General features: G+C 40.4%; 1 protein-coding gene across 1 annotated transcript; it reads right to left on the bottom strand.

Annotated features, from left to right (window-relative positions):
* Positions 1-11,940: 11,940 nt before the first annotated feature.
* On the bottom strand, positions 11,941-12,855 carry LOC149841293 (protein PHOSPHATE-INDUCED 1-like). The gene has a single exon (XM_090005237.1). It carries the CDS (start codon positions 12,853-12,855, stop codon positions 11,941-11,943), a length of 915 nt encoding a protein of 304 aa, XP_089861363.1.
* Between the last annotated feature and the right edge of the window lie 4,924 nt (positions 12,856-17,779).

Raw genomic sequence — 17,779 nt, 5'->3', positions numbered from 1 at the left:
GTTACTCCTCCTCTTGAGAAGTTGCTTTTGCTCTGCTGAAAATTGCAATTAAAGTATCAAAATGTGTGCATTGGTATCATTAGCTGGAGGGGCCCACCCACTATGTGCAACAGTGGTAGATTACCATTGAGATGACATCAGCTGCTTAGATATCCATTGTTCAAAAGTATGATGCTGAGAGTAATTTAAGGAGATGCAAACTTTTATGAGTGAAATGAATCTTAAATTAAAATTGAAAAGGAAGCTTGTCCTACACGTATAAGAAGATTTTTTGAAATTCCCACATGCATACCGACTTTAGCAGGGGAATCAGAAGTCCATTTTTTTTTTCATAAAAAGGGGAGAAAATTAAAGTTTTCTTGGGAATTCTGCTGGGAAAACAAACATGAGAGACAATAGTGATCTTGAACATCTTAACCTTTTACCTTTTTCCAGGAAAAAATTCTTTTAAGAAATATAAAGTCAATTATAAAAAGTGCAAATGACCCAAGGGGTTTGGCGTAGTGGGATGGGGGCCTAGATAGTTTGACAGAAAGTCTAAGCTTCAAATCCCATGGGTGTCACCCCTTGCGTAAGCCAAAGCTTGGAGACTCTCTGAGGTGGTGGGGGTAAGCCCCCTTAGAGTTTTATGCTGAGCTGAGCCAGCGCGGTTAGGTCTCTGTGCCTGAAGCGGTTTCTCTGAGTAAAAAAAAAAAATTATAAAACTGCAAATGGGTTAATGAACCATCGAAAATGTAAGGAACATGCGATACAGCTTAATTAGTCGAATGTCCAAGAAGCGTGAATGGGGTACTTTCTCAGATAATAAAGTTTCAGCCTTTTCCCTGAACAGAGGTCCCATATACCGTACTTTATTCTTGGAATTGATCGAGGACATTATTTTGTGAATAGGTTTCAAAAAGCAAAAGCAAAAGTAAAAAGGTGTAGGACTCACTTGGATTGGTGGGTCAGTTTAAGGCATTCAAGTTGAGGGATGCTGCAAGTTTGATACTTGGACTGTGTATCTTGCAGCCCTGAGGGCGAAGGTCGGAGTTTTACGACGGTAAATGCAACTATGTCACGGTTTCTCTGGGATATAAACGAAAAAAAAAAAAAAGTGGCCTGGTGCTGGATCCACTATTGCATAACAGACCATGAAACTGGTGCATGTCTGGTAGGAGCAGCTAGTTGAGAAGTTGCAAGTTCAAATCCCAATGGTATCATTTTATATCTGGTAAGGGGTCTGCCTAACCCCACAACTTGCCTTTAAAAAAAAAGAAATCTTTTCCTTTTTTTATTTTATAATGAGAGGCCACAGTTATGATTCAGACATCCCATTACAAGCTAAGAGGTGCCATGTTGACCGTAAATGGTGTAAAACTCAGGATAGTTTTTCATTGCCTTGGAACCTCCCGTCTAAAGGCCTTGACTGAACCCCACCATGCCGACCCCCTGCCATTTGGTTCAGAGTGCTGAATTCATGATAGCACACCTCATATTCAGCAACCATCACAAAAGTTGGCCAATAATTGTGTTAATAAGGCCAATGGCCTAAAAGCCTGTCAAAATGGGCAAGGTGGCAAACGAAGACAATAATCAGCCTCATCACTGGCAGGAATGTAGGAACACCCATGTGACCAGAACTATTCTGTGAGGACTCGATCTTTCCAGAAACCTTAGGCCATTGCAGAAAGGCTATACACGTAGGTCTATGACTCTCTGACTGAGAGCCAGCAGGCTGTATACGTGATGGAGAGAGCAAAAACACGAAATGCTTCTAACTACCGAATAATTGATACCCTTTTCATTGAGGTTGCTTGTGGCTTGTATCATGAATGCCCATTCTGGTCTATTGCTTCCTTCGGTGATGCAATGGTCAACCGGGTTCGAGATCCATTTGATTTTTTTAAGTTTTTAATTAGATCTAATTAAATATGTAGCATAAGATTGGATTTGGAATTTAGAATTAGGGTTTTGTATTTTATCTATAATTACTTCTTGTAGATGTTTTTATTTTTCAGATATAGATGAATGAATTAGTGATTGTTTTCATTTAACTTTTTATTTTTTATTAGATAATAGACTAAGATCGTAGCATAGTTGTTTTGTCAACCGATTTGCATCAAGTGGTAGAGTGAGTTCTTCATTGTTTCGATGGCAAAGAGTTCAAATATTGATCCTGCAATGAAGAAACTGAATTGCAGTTTTGATTGGCTTGAGGACACATGGCATAAAAGATTCAAAAGCATAATGACAGATCCTGGAGATATGAAGATCCTTCTTATGCAACAGTTTTTACATATTCTATGGCACGACATGGTCGTGTTGTTCCATCCCTCTTGGTAGTGTTTCAGCAGCTAGCTGGGTCGGCCAAAGTGTAACTCACTCCGGCGAAGTCGTCGGAGGGGCTAAGTATATATATAAAAAAGGGGCAACGACGGTTTCCCTTTTTGGTAAAAACCGTGCTGCCAAAGGGGGTGAGGATAAACCTCACCCCCCAAAATCCGTGAGGGTGAGGCTCATCCTCACCCTACGTGAGGGCTTTTATAGCCATGAGGGAAGCCTTCACGCAGCCTCCCTCCATCGCATCCCAACGAGTGTCAGAGGGAGAGACAGAGAGAGGGAGTGAGGGGCACTTACCGACGACGGTGATGGTGGCAATTAGGTGAGTACCCTCTCATCTTCTCCTTCTTTCCTTTTTAAGTGAGCAAGGGCCGACAACCATGGCTGCTGGTGATGTACAAAGAGAAAAAAAAAAAGAAAACACAGAGGACGAGGGTGAGAGAGAGTCAAAGGGAGGGTAGAAGGAGGGGACCGGTCGGCCAATGCCGATGGCCGGCCCCTCTGCCACTGAGAAGGACAGAGAAGGCCGGCTCCGACGGTCAACCCCTCTCTCTTTAAGGAGAACGGGATGACGGAAGGGGCGATGCCCCTTTCACCCCCTGTTGGGTTTTTATTTGGGGGACCGGGCCGGTCTGGGTGCGACCCAGACAAAGCCAGAAGAAAAAACACACATAAAGGGTCCGGTTCAGCCTAGGTGCAATCCAGACCGAACCGGGTCGGTCTGGGTCGCACCCAAGCTGAAACAACCTTGTTTGAAAGAAAGAAAGGGAACTTTGGTTGAACCAGTTCAAACCAAATCAATTCTGATTGAACCAGTTCAAGTGGAATCGATTCAGATCGAATCGAGTTTGAGCTGAAACAGTTTGGATAAACTCGAGTCAGACCGAACTAGTTCGATCTAACTGGATCTGAGTTCTCAGTTTGGATCTAGACTGACTATTCTGGATCTGATTGGATCAATCCTGAATTCATATCAGAACTAGGTCTAGATCAAACAGTTCTAGATCCAGTCAGAGTGTATGAATCTAGTCAGATTATTCTGAATCCAGTCAGACTATTATGGATTCAGGCAGACTATTATGGATTCAGTCAGACTGTTATGGATCTAGATGAGTAATGGATCTGGATCCAAGCATACAGAAAGGGGGTGGTTCACTAATTTTTGATGTAAAACGCCCATCTAGGGCACGAAATTAACTCTGCTCGCCCCGGCCACCTACCTCTCTCCGGTGACCGCCTCGGCCACCTACTGCCCTCCGACGACCGCCCTGCCCACCTCACGCCCTCCGGTGATTGCCCCAGCCACCTACTTCTCCCCGGTGTCTGGCAGACACCCCGACGACCTTGAGAATCCCCCTTCTCTGTGTCTCCTCTCGCTTCCCATGCGACAACCGACGACCCGCACCAGAGCTTTGGTGAGCCACCCCCTCCCTGACACCGTCTCTCTCTGACCTCATTTGTCAGCATCCTCAATGTCGTTGTTCCCCTCTCTGTGTCCATCGTCATTCTCCTGAGTCACCGCCCTGCTCCTTCTCCCCCGTGTTCTCTCTGCTAGTCGACGACATCGCCAACCACCGGTCTGCATTCATAAGTATTGACCCTCCTCCCCTTCTTTTCTTTTTCTTCTTATCGCCTGTCGGTCGGCGTTCGCAGGTTGTTTTTTTTTTTTGCCAGGGAGGGGTCGAGCCCCCTCCCTATTTTTTTTGCCAGGGAGGGGTCGAGACCCCTCCCTATCTCCATGTCTTACAGGATGCGTGGGAGGGGCTCGACCCTCCTTTTTTTTTTTTGCCAGGGAGGGGCCGAGCCCCCTCCTTTTTTTTCGCCAGAGAGGAGCTGAGCCCCCTCTCTGTCTCCCTATTTTATGGGTTGCGAGGGAGTGGCTCGGCCCCCTTCCGTGTTTTTTTTTTTGCCAGGGAGGGGTCGAGCTCCCTCTATGTTATTTTTTTCGCTAGGGAGGGGTTGTGTCCCCTCCCTGTCTCCCTGTCTTACGAGATGAGAGAGAGTGGCTAAGCCCCTACCTTTTTTTTCACCAAGGAGGGGTCGAGCCTCCTCCCTGTCTTACGAGATGCGAGGGAGGGACTCTGACCCCTCCCTGTTTCCTTTTTTGCTAGGGAGGAGTCAAGCCTCCTCCCTGTATTGTTTTGTATATTTATGCTATGCAGGTACATTGCTGAGTTAATTACGCGATGTTTAGTGCTAAGCATCACATGCGGCTAAAAATACAATGCAAAAAGAAATAAGAAAAAAATTAAAAGGCAAAAGCAATTCAAATCGGATAAATACCTGTGGTGAGTAAGTGATGCAAGTGCATCACATGTTGTTTAATTTCTTGGATGCAACACTTTTATGTTCACACACTCACTTAGTTGTGGATATCTAAGACTGCTTTGATGGAATTTGGAGATCATGCTGAGAATGATTTTAATGTATGAAAATAGAAGTGTTCTTATTTTTGGAGTATGAATTTCATGTTAGGCATGATAGTAGTTAACAGGATATTGGAGTGTGTTTGTTGCATGTACATGTTTGACATTGTTTTGATATGAATGATTTGAATGTATTGCAATATTTGATGTGTCTGTATCCATGCTTGCATGGAGTTATTTTCTATTTGATTATGCCTTCCATGTGAAATTATATCATGAAAACATGCTTCAAATGAATGTATTATTTTATGGAATATAATTTTATATTTCTAAATATCCTCGTGATGTGTATAAATATGATGTGATGATATTACACACGAAAATATTGAGTTTGTAAATGCATGCATAATAGTTCATGGAATTATATTTTATGTTAAGCATGTTTGTGGTATAGCGGAAAAGAAAATTTATGCATTAATTGAAACAAAAAAATACTCACAAACAATCACCAAACAAGAATTAATAGATAAATTAGATATTTTTTCATCATAGCATTATTAAGATTCTCTTTTAAATGGTGATGATAATATCCGTAATATTATAGGACTAAATGACTACAAACCGTGAATGGATGTATCATAGAATAGTTGATAATGATGTGTCACATAAATATATGGATGATGTTGATAGTTTTATTGAATTAACAACGGCAAGTGTCAGTACAATGGATCCCACCGATCGAATCAAATGCTCCTGCACGATGTGTAAGAACAATCGATTTATATAACCTCATGGTGTTAGACATCACCTATACATGAAGGGTTTTGTTAGTGGTTATCAGAATCTAATGCTTCATGGTGAAGAATTTTGAAATAATTTTGACGTACGGGTAGATGTGGTGCACGATAATTCATATATGGATTCGATATTTGATGTTGCAACTCAAGAAATGAGTTCTGCTATGATCCATAGTGATGCACCAACTGGGGTAGAGGAAGAAGCAACAAATGATGCAGCTAGTAGATTTTATGACTTGCTTAGATATGCTGATGAGCCAGTGTGGAATAGTTGTGAGGGTCACACTATCTTATCTGCAGTTCTTAAACTACTGAATTTGAAGTCAGAGTATAATTTGAATTAATCATGTTTTGACCATTTGTGCTCTATTATGAAGAGTATGTTGCTCAAAGATAAGAAATTGTCACAAAATTTCTACCGTGCAAAGGTTATAGTCAATGCTCTAAGTATGAGGTATCAAAAGATAGATGTTTGTCCAAATTATTGCATATTGTATTTCAAAGATCAAGAAAATAGCAAATTATGTTCGTCATGTGGGCATCCTCGGTTCAAGCCAAAGACAAGGGGCAATGCTAGCACGAGGTCAAAAGAAGTGTTATACAAGTCACTCCGCTACTTTCCTCTCACCCTTAGTTTGCAACGATTGTATATGTCTTTGGGGATAACTAAACACATGAGATAACATGCAAATAAAGTTCGACATGATGAAGATAAGATCATGCATCTTGTTGACGCGGAAGCTTGGAAGCACTTTGATCGTACTCATCAGACCTTCGCAATAGAAGTAAAAAATATTAGGCTAGGTTTATGTACAGATGAATTTAATCCATTTGGGGGTAGATCAACCCCATACTCGTGTTGGCCGGTATTTGTTACCCTATACAACCTTTCTCCAAGCTTGTGTATGAACTGTCAAAATCTTTTCTTGTCTCTATTGATCCCTGGTCTGACTTCTCCGGGCCAACACCTTGATGTATATTTAAGGTCATTGATTGATGAACTGAAAATACTATGGGATGACGGTATTCAAACGTATGATGCCCACAAAAAATAAACCTTTAATATGAAGGTTGTTGTTTTATAGACAATCAGTGACTTTCCTGCATATGGTATGTTATCTGGTTGGAGCACACATGGAGGTTGGCATATTCGTACTGCATGGAGGATACAAAATCTTTTAGATTGACGCATATAAGAAAATCATGCTGGTTTGATTGTCACCGTCGATTTCTACCCAGCGACCATTAGTTTCGATGATAAAAAAATGTGTTTCGAGCAGGTACAACTAAAATAGAAGGTTCACCCACATGGTTGTCTGACATAGAGATTTTAAGAAGATTGTGATACTTTTTATGTGGACTGACAGATGCCTGTAGCCCGACGTCCTTCCTTGGATTTGGGAAGGATCACAATTGGACAAAGAAATCTATATTTTGAGAACTACCATATTGGTCGACCTTATTGATACGACATAATTAGGATGTGATGGATGTGGAGAAAATTGTGTTTGATAATATGTTTAATACGATAATAAATGTGAAAGAGAAAATGAAGGTTAATTCGAAGACCTGTATGGATTTAAAAGTAATATGTAAAAGACTAGAATTAGAACTCAAAGAGTACAATGGAAAAGTACTAAAACCAAAGGCAAGGTACGTGCTTGGACCAGATCAAGTAAAGCATGTATGTCAATGGTTGAGACAATTGAGATTTTCAGATGGATACATATTTAACATTGCTCGAGCTGTAAAGATGGACGAGGGACAATTATATGGGTTGAAGAGCCATGATTGTCATGCCATTATACAACGGTTGATACCCCTAGCATTCCATGATATGTGAGACAAACCTATATGGGAGGTATTGTTCGAGTTGAGTAAATTTTTTAGAACATTGTGTGCATCAAAAGTCGTAGTATCTGAGGTAAAAAATCTTGAGGATTCTGTCATCACTACTATTTGTCAGCTAGAGAAGATTTTTCCGCCATCATTTTTCGATGTTATGTAATATGTGATCATACATTTGCCATATGAACTATGAGTTGGTGGTCCTGTGCAATATCGATGGATATACCCATTTGAAAGGTATATATTTTTTTATATTTTTTTCTTCAATGCTATTGAAAAATTTATTGTAATTCAAGATGTATATTGTTAACAGATTCTTGTTTGACCTCAAAAAAAGTTTAGAATAAAGCAAGAGTAGAAGACTCTATTTGTGAGGCGTACACTTTAGAAGAGATTTCAAATTTCTCATCTATGTACTTTGAACCTTACATTTCAACACGTTACACATGCTCACCTCGTAATGATGATGGAGAACAATTTACTGTAACTGACAAATTGTCGATATTTCAACCACTTGGACATGCATTTGACAGTTACTGGTCAAGACTCTTGAAAGATCGAGAGCAAGACACAACACAAATCTATATCCTTTTTAATTGCTCAGCAATCGACCCATACATCGAGTAAGTATACTTAATATATAACACTAAGTTCTATACGTGTGTACATGGTTCGGTAATATAAGTATTTATTAAGTGCAGACGATTTAATCTAGAGTTACAAAGAAAACTTTCACATCCCACTGATGCAGAAGTATAAAAAGAGCGTGAAAATAAGTTTGTGGCATGGTTGAACGAGTTGGTAAGGACGCTGACATACATTTTTTTCGTGTAAACAACAATAAGTTACTTAATTTGTCATGATCACAGTCATTGTTTATGCTTGTAAGTCCGCCATGGTAATGTTAAAGACCAAGGAATATGTGATTTATAAACACGTTAGCGATGGATGTTGTGATGGATTAGCGACAAATAGAGTCTGTGGCTAATACACATTTTTCTTGTAGTGGTGGTAACCACCCACTACAGCCCACTGTAGGCTTCTCTCAAAAAATTATGAGAAGGAGCCTGGTTGCTTGATGAGTACAACTGAGCATGTTTTTTTTCTCAATTGGGTTTAGGGTTCTGGCCTGAGCTCACTATGGGCGTCAATAGGCTAAGAAGAACGCTAAGCACCCGCGTACACTCGTTTCATCCATGACGTTGCCAGCTCACACAAAATCCTTCAACTGTGACATCCTTGGATGTGAGCACAAGAGTGATGCTGTTGGGGATGGTAGCATTGGCAGTCCGGTCACTGATTTGGATCCTCCCCATTAAGAATTTTTTATCCAAGATCCGCTTGCATAGCATCACTGTAGCATTACCCGGTTTGCCTGCGTTGACCATGTACCCTTCTATGAGCTTCCACGAAGAGGAGACAGATGGGTTCCTCTTCTCTTGGCTCCCTTGGTTCCGAGGGACGAGGAAATCACCAATAGTGGACCTCTGAATCAGTGGCAGAGTCACGTTGCCCACCCTGACCCAAAAGCTCCCTAACAAAGGGGTTCAGGTCAAGGGTGGGAACCTGACCCAATGAAGAAGGATCAGGGTGCGCCACGCTGATCTTTTATGTGCCTCCCTCTCCCACCCAATGACTTTTTCTCAACCCAAAATTTCCTTCAATTGAGGGGTTTGCTAGGGCTTGTAAACAAGCCTAGTTTGGACTGTTCGAGCTTGGCTCAGTAAGGCTACACCCCTGCTCTTTGTGAGCCAATCATGAGTTAGCTCGTCTTCTAAAAAAGTATATTTTAAAGCTTGATAATGTATAATACATATAAATACGTGTTTAATTCATGTAAAAACGTATATAATATGCATTATATGTTTATAATATATATAATATATAATATGTAAAATGACCTATACAAGTCAAGCCAATCAAGCCTTTCATGTTCGTCCTCGTCTCATTTACCTAAATGAGATAGATGATAGATTGGCTTCTGAGCTCAATTTCTGAGTCTAACCGAGCCAAATGACAAGCTGTTCATATCGTTTCCCATAGCTAGAGTTTGTGCCCACCCTAGTTCAGATTCCTGGAATGGCTATGAATTGGCCATACCAAACCATATTGATGTGGAGGCCGGTAAGCGAGAACAAAAGAGGGATTTGTTGTGCTAGAGCAGTGAGCCTCCTCCCTGCAAGGCATGCAGCACCACCCAAAGGAAGGAAGATGGTTCGCCTTCAGAAGGAAATTCATTTTTTTTTGGTCTTTCTTTCCTTCTTTCTGACGAGAGAGGAATAATGTGCACCAAAAAGAAAGAAGGGTGTTTATTTTGGTTGTGTGCAGTGTGGTGTGGAGGTAGAAAGGGGCACTATGCGGTTTAAATAGAAGATTCTCTTCAAGGATGAGTACTGACGCCTACATAGAGGGAGAGGCAGCAATTAGAGCTCATCAGAATGGATTTTCAACCCAGCCAACAGTAACAATCGAGATTGAAGAAGGCGTATCAAGAGGTAGTGTATGCAAATAGTATTATGTTTTGCTTTGTATGTCGATTGCCCAGATAATTGTAAAAGGAAATCAGTGAGAGGGAAGAAGTTCACCAGGGATGGACACAAGTCTGGATCTCCCATCGAAATCGCAAACGAACCAAGGACCTACCAAACCGAATCCATGGGAATCAATTTGAGATCCTATAGGGAGAGGTAGCTAGGGATGCACACTGAACTGGCGTGGGTTCAGCTCGGGCTTGCCCGCTTTGTAAATGAGCCGAGCTTGAACCGGTGTATGATGCTCGGATGAGCTATATCAAGCTGAGCTTGAACGGCCTGTTAAGTCCGATAAAGCTCGAAAGGCTCGGTTGGTTGAGAATACAATATATAAAATATGTTTGCAAATAATTTCACAAGTTCGTTGCTACCTTATTAATTGTATTGCTACCTTAGTTGTTGTTGTTGTTGTATTGCTACCGGTGTTACTTTTCTTTAATATGTGTTGGGTTCACATCCTGTCTCTCATATAGAGATTTTTAATATGCATATATTTTTTTTCAGTTACAATAGTCATAAGATGTGCTTTGGTTTAATGGTGGATCATTTGGTTAATGTTAAAAAGGTTGAGGTTTTGAATCCCACATCTACAAAAACTTTTTACGAGCTTGAACAGATATATTTTGAACCTTGCCGAGTTTGAACGGCCCAGGCTCATCGGAGATCAATACGAGGGAAACTGGGAAATGGGGACAACCTCGCAGAGAGGAATAAAGGTCAAACCAGCAGAAAAATGGCTTAAAAAATAAAAAAATTTGGCAGGGCGTTACATTTCAACACCTCAAAACCAGCACGAATCAACAGCCTAACAAACTTTGTGTGGAATACATGTTTATGGTGTGAATGGATCGAAAACAACATAATTTTGCCCGCCCTAGCCAAATGAGTTTGAGATACCTGCCACCTATATCATTTAAACACCCATCTTTTGACCTATTTTCCCATTTGCTAGGGGAAAGACATCTCAGACTTTGTGTTTAAGAGAAAGGCACTTGATAATGATGATAATCATCATCCATCACCATCACCATCTCTTTTTGTTCTTTGCCTCCTCCCTCAAATGCTTGACTAGATTTTTATGAGCACTCATGGATTCAAAACCCTAGCTATGCCCCCAGCCCGTCTTTGATCTGCCTTTGATTGAAAGCACAATCCAGCTACGATGAGAGAGAGAGAGAGAGAGAGAGAGAGAGAGAGAGAGAGAGAGAGAGAGAGAGAGACTTGGTTTGGCCTATGTTTAGGGGAAGATTAGAAGCGATCAAAAGGTAATTAAATAATTTTATCATGTTGGACCATGGTAAAGCCTACCCAATAAAGATAAGTGTGCCTTTGAGAATTAGTTTCTTAACTAAAGCGAGTTTTTGTAAATAGGTCAAAAGTCAACCATGTTTTTATAAATTTTTCAAACATAATTTTTTTGTGCTTTTTGAAATCATCATCATTCATTGCCTTCAATTTTGTGTAATGATGGCATCTGCTTTCTTTGGTATACCCCACTATTTGCACCATAAATGGTAGTGAAGATTTCAAAACACAAAAACCTTGTGCTTTGGAGCACCACTTGATCTTACCTATTTGTGATCCCTTTGTGTAGGTATAGGGTTTTGGGTGTAGGTACAATCCAGATGGAAACTCATGATGCGAGTTGTTTTGACTCAATCTAACTATATAGATTCGCAGCATTTTTTATTTAGTGGAAAACGAATAAACATGTTTTTCTTTGAGTCTGAAAAAACCCAGTACATTTACAATCGAGTTAGGATCTGACTAAACAAGTTGTTTGGACTCAATCTCCTATCTCTCATCTATAAATGCATGAGAGGTTGAGAGGATTAAGCAGGTCTGAGATTGGTTATGTGAGATATTTCTTGATTTATTTAATTTTCAGCAATTTTTCATTGTCTCCCGCTTCTCTAGATGATTTCACATTTGGTAATAGTAGTTTAATAGAATTCCTATGAATCCCATCCAGGGCTTGCAACAACAACGCAGAATGTGGAAGAATGCCAGAAAGAAATGGTTGTGTTGCTTATACACGTACAATGGTTGGCACGAGGGCAACCCTCCCTCTAACTTCTACACAAGCGTCGAACAGGTAAAGTTTTTAGGATCCCACAATGCTGGTAAGAGATACCTTCTCCCATTGATCCCATTTGCATTGTAGCTTGCCCCACTGCTTGAATCCACCAGCAGTTCTCCTGCATATCCAGGGTATGCATTCTTACCATATATACCAGGGCAAGCTGATGCAGCTTCCAGAGGGGAAGTAGCTGGTCCTTGGAAGTAACCATTCCCATATGGGTTGGTCACTGTACCAGCCAACAGACTTGCAATATTTATGATCATACCATCCACACCCACATCACCATTTGGTGCAACCAACGGTGGGGTCTGAGGCCCATAGATAGGCTGATGGAAGGGCCATGCACACTGACCTGGGCATTGACTCTCAGAGTTGCCCACCCAAATGTATGCAAACCTCTGTTTCATGATGCCTCCTTTAGGTCCCAGCATAGGTTTAAAGCTATGGAGTCCACAGGTACTCATGCAGAAGCCCTCCACTGCAACATCCTTGGATGTGAGAACAAGAGTGATGCCATTGGGTGTGGCAGCCTTGGCTGCCAAGTATCTGATCTGGGTCCCCTTGAGTGACTTCCCCAATGAGCACTTCCCATCCAAAACCTGCTTACCCAGCACCACCAAGGTGCTGCCAGTTTTACCTGCTTTGTCCATGTAACCCTCTGTGAGCCCCCACCATGAAGCCACAGAAGGGCTCATCTTTTGATTCTGTTGGTTCAGAGAGTTGAAGAAGTCACTAACAATGGACCTCTGAACAGCTGTGAACTCCCCATACCAAACAATGCTGATGGGGAGCTTCCCTTGGAGGAGGGTACCTCTGTGGTAAGTAAGAACAAGAGGGGGTTCCTCCACTAGTGAAGTGAGCTTTCTCCCGCCAAGGCAGGCTTCAATCAGGCCAAGCAAAAGAACCATTGTCGTAAGGAAAGCCATTTGTGTGACCAACTTAAGGCTAAAGAGAAGAAGTGTGGTGTCTAGAGAAATGGAATAAGATTGGTGTCTGTTGTTGGCCTGAGCAGGTAAAGGGTGCTTTATATAGAGATGCAGGTTTGGGGTGAAAGACTCTCTCCTCTTGCCACTCTACTCCCTGATGGCACGGATCACGGGATTCACTCCCTTGGCTGACGCTTTTAAATACCATCTGTCACCTTGCTTCCATATTTAAAGAATTCGCTATGGAAGTAGTTGTATATTTGTGTTAATTTGTACAACTTGTCTAGCTGGCGTGGTCCAAAGGTATGTTTGATGGCTTGTTTAGGGTTGGACGAAATGAACAAAAAAAAGACGGAGCTAGGCTCTAGGTTTGGGAAGAATCAAAGAAAAAGATGCTTTTGGGTTCACTACTGGGGTCTACTCACACCAAAGCTAGGCTCTATGGCCGAAGAGTAGCTTGGTTTCAGGGGAGATTCCAAAGAAATTTAGAGAACACCTTCCTCAGACGCAAACACAAAGCTACCATACATTGCAGTCTTTCAATTCAGGATTATGTTTTAGTGCTTCGACCTAATTAATTAACTTTGGTGTAGAATAGAATGGGTGCCACTGTTGCAGAGACTTGGGTACTAGCAGCTTAGCCTATAAATGATCAAGCCTTCGTTGTCATTGCCATGGTTGTCAATTATATAAAAACTTATTTATTCTTAAAGAGGGACAGAGATTAAGAATTGGAGATTCAGGAAAGAATCTGTGGTGACTTTTACAAATGGCTGAAAATGGTTCTTTGTTGTTATTTTTAAATTTAAAGGCTTGTAAAATACCACCACGGGGCTGTCTGTATGGCCACGGGGGGGTGGTTGTGAAGGCGCGCACCAGATCAAACCCCACTGGCGCAAGGGTGTCTGTAGTTTTCAGAGGTGGGTCACGAAAGGCAGGGTAGTAGTGGGGCCCCACCCGAGGTTTTGTTGCTTTGGCTAGTGTTCCTGGTCATAAAAAAATGGCTTGTAAAAAAAATTAATTCGAGTTATTGTTATTATTATTATTTTTATAATGGAAAGAAACCATCGTTATGGTTCAGACGTGCTGTTTTGTGTCTAGAAGTACCACGTTGACTGTGACCTTGTCTTTGTTCACATGTAAACCTTAATTGATTGAGTACACCCCCATGTGTACATGTAATGCTTAATTAAGTTAGTATTGCTTTCGACTTTGTGATAAGGAATGCACACCCCAGATGTCGAACTCACAATGTCCTTCAACTAGGGCACCATAAGCCGGCCCTCTAGCCAAGTGTGTGTAACCCTTATAGGTGGTCTGCGGCTGTGTTAATTGTGACAAAATCCTGAGATTTAGTTATTGTTTCCAAAAAAAAAAGAGATTTGGATCTGTCATTGAAAAGATTGATATTCTAAAAGCCAAAAATGCGGACAAAAAATCATGATATTTTCACAGTATCAAAGAAATTAAGACCTAGGTTAGCAGGAAAGCTTATCTAGTAACAAGGTAGGGGAATCTCTCGAGACCAGAGAGCATGAATTATAGGGGGAACAACATCATTTGAATAATCCTACTGATCATGTGATTTAGGGTAATGCCTGAGATTCTTTCCTTTAAGTATAGACTTTGTGTGTAGAGCAGAGGACCCTACATGAGTAGGTTGACCATAAACCCTCTTCAATTGAGAGCTATAATACCATATTTTGTGTGACCCATGAGTAGGGGTATCAACGGGTCGGTTTTACCCGATTCGGACCAAACCCTATAGGGTCCAAGTATGCTAACAAATAAGAATACCCAATTAAGACTCGGTTATAGTTTGTGAAATTTTATACCAGACCCGAGCCCGACCCAAGTTCCGATTAAGACCTGCAATTTTTCAATGTAAAAATGATATAAAATATTATTTTATTGGGTGTGGTCCGGGTCTAGTTCATGTAGTTCTTATTGGATTTGAGTATAGTTTGGCTTATAGTAGACCCGATTATACCCGGGTCTGGACCCAATATCATATCCAAAATCTAATCCAAGTCTGGTTCTACCTGGGTCCAAACCAAACTAGACCGGTTGACACCCCAACTCATGAGCCAAACCATAGGCAGTGAACATGGTCCTCATTGATCTCAACTTGAATTAGATTAAGCCTTGTTCTTGTACTAACCAAAAAAATAATTAGATAAAAATTAGGACGTGGAAAAGAGTGAGCTGCACGAACGTTCTCGACTTGCAAACTTTATGTCATTCAGGTGGATTAAATTAAGAGTCTAGACCAACGTTGTCAGTATCGGAATTGTTTGGCCAACGATTCAGGTGAGGCCGATTCTAAAGTGAATCGTTCTATTCCGCCAAAACATAATTAAAAAATATTACGTGTCAATCAGAACGTAACACATGTTAAACCTATTAAAATAATATTACAAAATAATTTAAAGTTACTTTTTATATTGATTAAAATTAGGCAATTCAGGTCAGTATCTTATCGATTTTCTGGCGATACGATACATATCCGATACGCCGATACTGACAACACTGGTCTAGACTACAAGACTAAATAAACAATGCGCGAGCATGCACATGCATGGATTTGACTGCGTTTGCATGTGTTTGGAGCTTGAAATATTTAATTTTCACAAACATTTTAACTTTTTTGCATTTTTTGTTATGTTTTGGTGTTGCATTGTACCACACTATTTGCTAAATTGGCTCTAATTTATGCAGCAAATGTCAACTATATTTTGAAAATATTATGACTTTACCATAATATTTTTTAAAGCTGACACATCACTTGTTTTGAAAAGATTGTGTTTTTATAAACTTTTATGTTTTATTTACCCGCGTGGCCAGCAAGGTTGTTACGAGGTTGCTGAGATGAAGGCACCGGATCAAACCCTGCTGGAGCACAGGTGTGACCATAGCTTTTAGAGGTGGGCCATGTAAGGCAAGGTGGTCGTGGGGCCCCACCCAGAGTTTTCCTTGGCTTTTGCGAGGGTTCCTCATCATAAAAAAAAATTAATTTAGTTAAGCTAGTCCAAATGAAAAACCATATATTGGGGACTGCACATTGGCTGGCCTCTAGTTCGTAAAATCATTGAGATCACCAATGCCAACTGGGGAGTAGTACACCAAGCTTTGATCTTGTAGCAAGGGACGCCTCCCATGGATTTTGAACTATGGACTTCCCATGTCAGGTGACAAATCATGGTTGCTCCTGGTCATAAAAGATTTAAACTTGTGACATGTATGCGTTCTTCCTCTTGTAAATGCTGCATTATGCTTTTTCATTCAATTTATTGCAAAATTAATAGCTAGCTGAACCACACGACTCCAATGCGTTCTTGATTGCATGCAAGTAAATCATGGTTCCTTTTATGGCCAATCTACAATCAATGATGCAAACATTCCCTTTCAAAAATTACCAACTCCAAAAACTCTTCAAATTAGCGTTTCTTCACCCAACGTGATTTTGTTAACTGAAATGAATGATAATATAAAGATCTTCATTTCACTCTCTTATGGTTGATTTCTCTTTTACCTTTGCTACTTAGATTTACATGTCAATTAATTTTCCTAAAAAAAAGACAATGACATAAATGGTGCTAGTTAACTGCAATCAATGATTTTGTTAACTGCAATGAATGATAATATAAAGATCTTCATTTCACTCACTTATGGTTGATTTCTCTTTTTACCTTTGCTACTTAGATTTACATGTCAATTAATTTTCCTAAAAAAAAGATAATGACATAAATGGTGCTAGTTACTTGCACCATATTATAACCTACTGCAAACTCAAGAAATATACCAAATCTAGCCGATTTACTTTTTTTTTCCCTTAATTTTATCTTTTATTACCTGAAAAATCAGCTGCCTTGATCTAAATTTCGGTGCTTGATTTTTTCAGGTAACAACTTACATGACACTTGATTCTTTCAAATGACAACTTGGTGCCTGATTTTTTTAGGTGACAACTTAGAAAGGCCATGGCACCTGACTCTTTCAGGCGACAACTTAAAAAGATGAAGGCGTCTAGTTTTTCAGGCGACAAAAGGTAAAGTCATCACGAAGAAATCAATTGGCCTGATTTGTCATATTTGTTAATTCGTGGCCAATCTTGATATTGCACCCCAAAGCTAGTGCCATCTACGCCTTTATTAAAATAATAATAATGAATGATATAAACAATCCCTCAAAACTTTGCCTTAGAACCAAGATTCAAAAAGCCAAATCTTCTTCAGAAAAAAGATTCAAAAAGCCAAATCTTCTTCAGAAAAAAGATTCAAAAAGCCAATCCTTTGGTAAATTGAATAAGGCTTAACGATGATGACCATTTTTCTTTTCTTTTTTCTTTTTTTTTTATGAAAGTGAGCATTTTTCATCTTTACATGTGCTGAACCACAGAACTCTAGATTGCTTGCGTATTTGAAATGAACATACTTTAGTTGTGAAAATAAAGGAGACAGTTTCAGGTCTTTCTTTAGTAGACCAAAAGGGTGAGATATTAGCCCCAAGGAGGGTTGATGTAGTGGGCTGGGGCCATTGCTGCCAGAGCCGGACCTGTCAAGAGGCCAATGAGACTTGGGCCTCAGGGCCCCTGGGCCAAAAAAAATTTTAGGGGCCCATTTTCAATAGGGATTTCATTTTTAATGGGGACCAAAAACAGCAAAAAAAAAATTTAGGGGCCCCGAAAAAATTGAAGGTGCTGCCCTCGAACTCCTACTATTAATAGAGGGCTCAAAAAATTCCGAAGCGCTGCCCCAAACTCCTACTATTAATAGGAGGCCTATTTTTAGGGAGCCTATTTTTAATAGGGACTCAAAAAATTTCAAAGCCCTGCCTCAAAACTCCTGCTATTAATAGGGGGCCCATTTTTTCCCTCCGCCTCAGGCCCCATAAAACACAAGTACGG

This window comes from Nuphar pumila, chromosome 4 (assembly GCF_984573655.1).
Source record: "Nuphar pumila chromosome 4, dmNupPumi1.hap1.1, whole genome shotgun sequence".
Lineage (NCBI taxonomy): Eukaryota > Viridiplantae > Streptophyta > Magnoliopsida > Nymphaeales > Nymphaeaceae > Nuphar > Nuphar pumila.
Note: the sequence above shows the minus strand (reverse complement) of the source record. Positions and strands in the feature narration are given on the sequence as shown.

What these genes read in the sequence shown, in the direction of transcription:
- LOC149841293 (XM_090005237.1), bottom strand. Translation starts at nt 12,855, where the DNA reads ATGGTTCTTTTGCTTGGCCTGATTGAAGCCTGCCTTGGCGGGAGAAAG.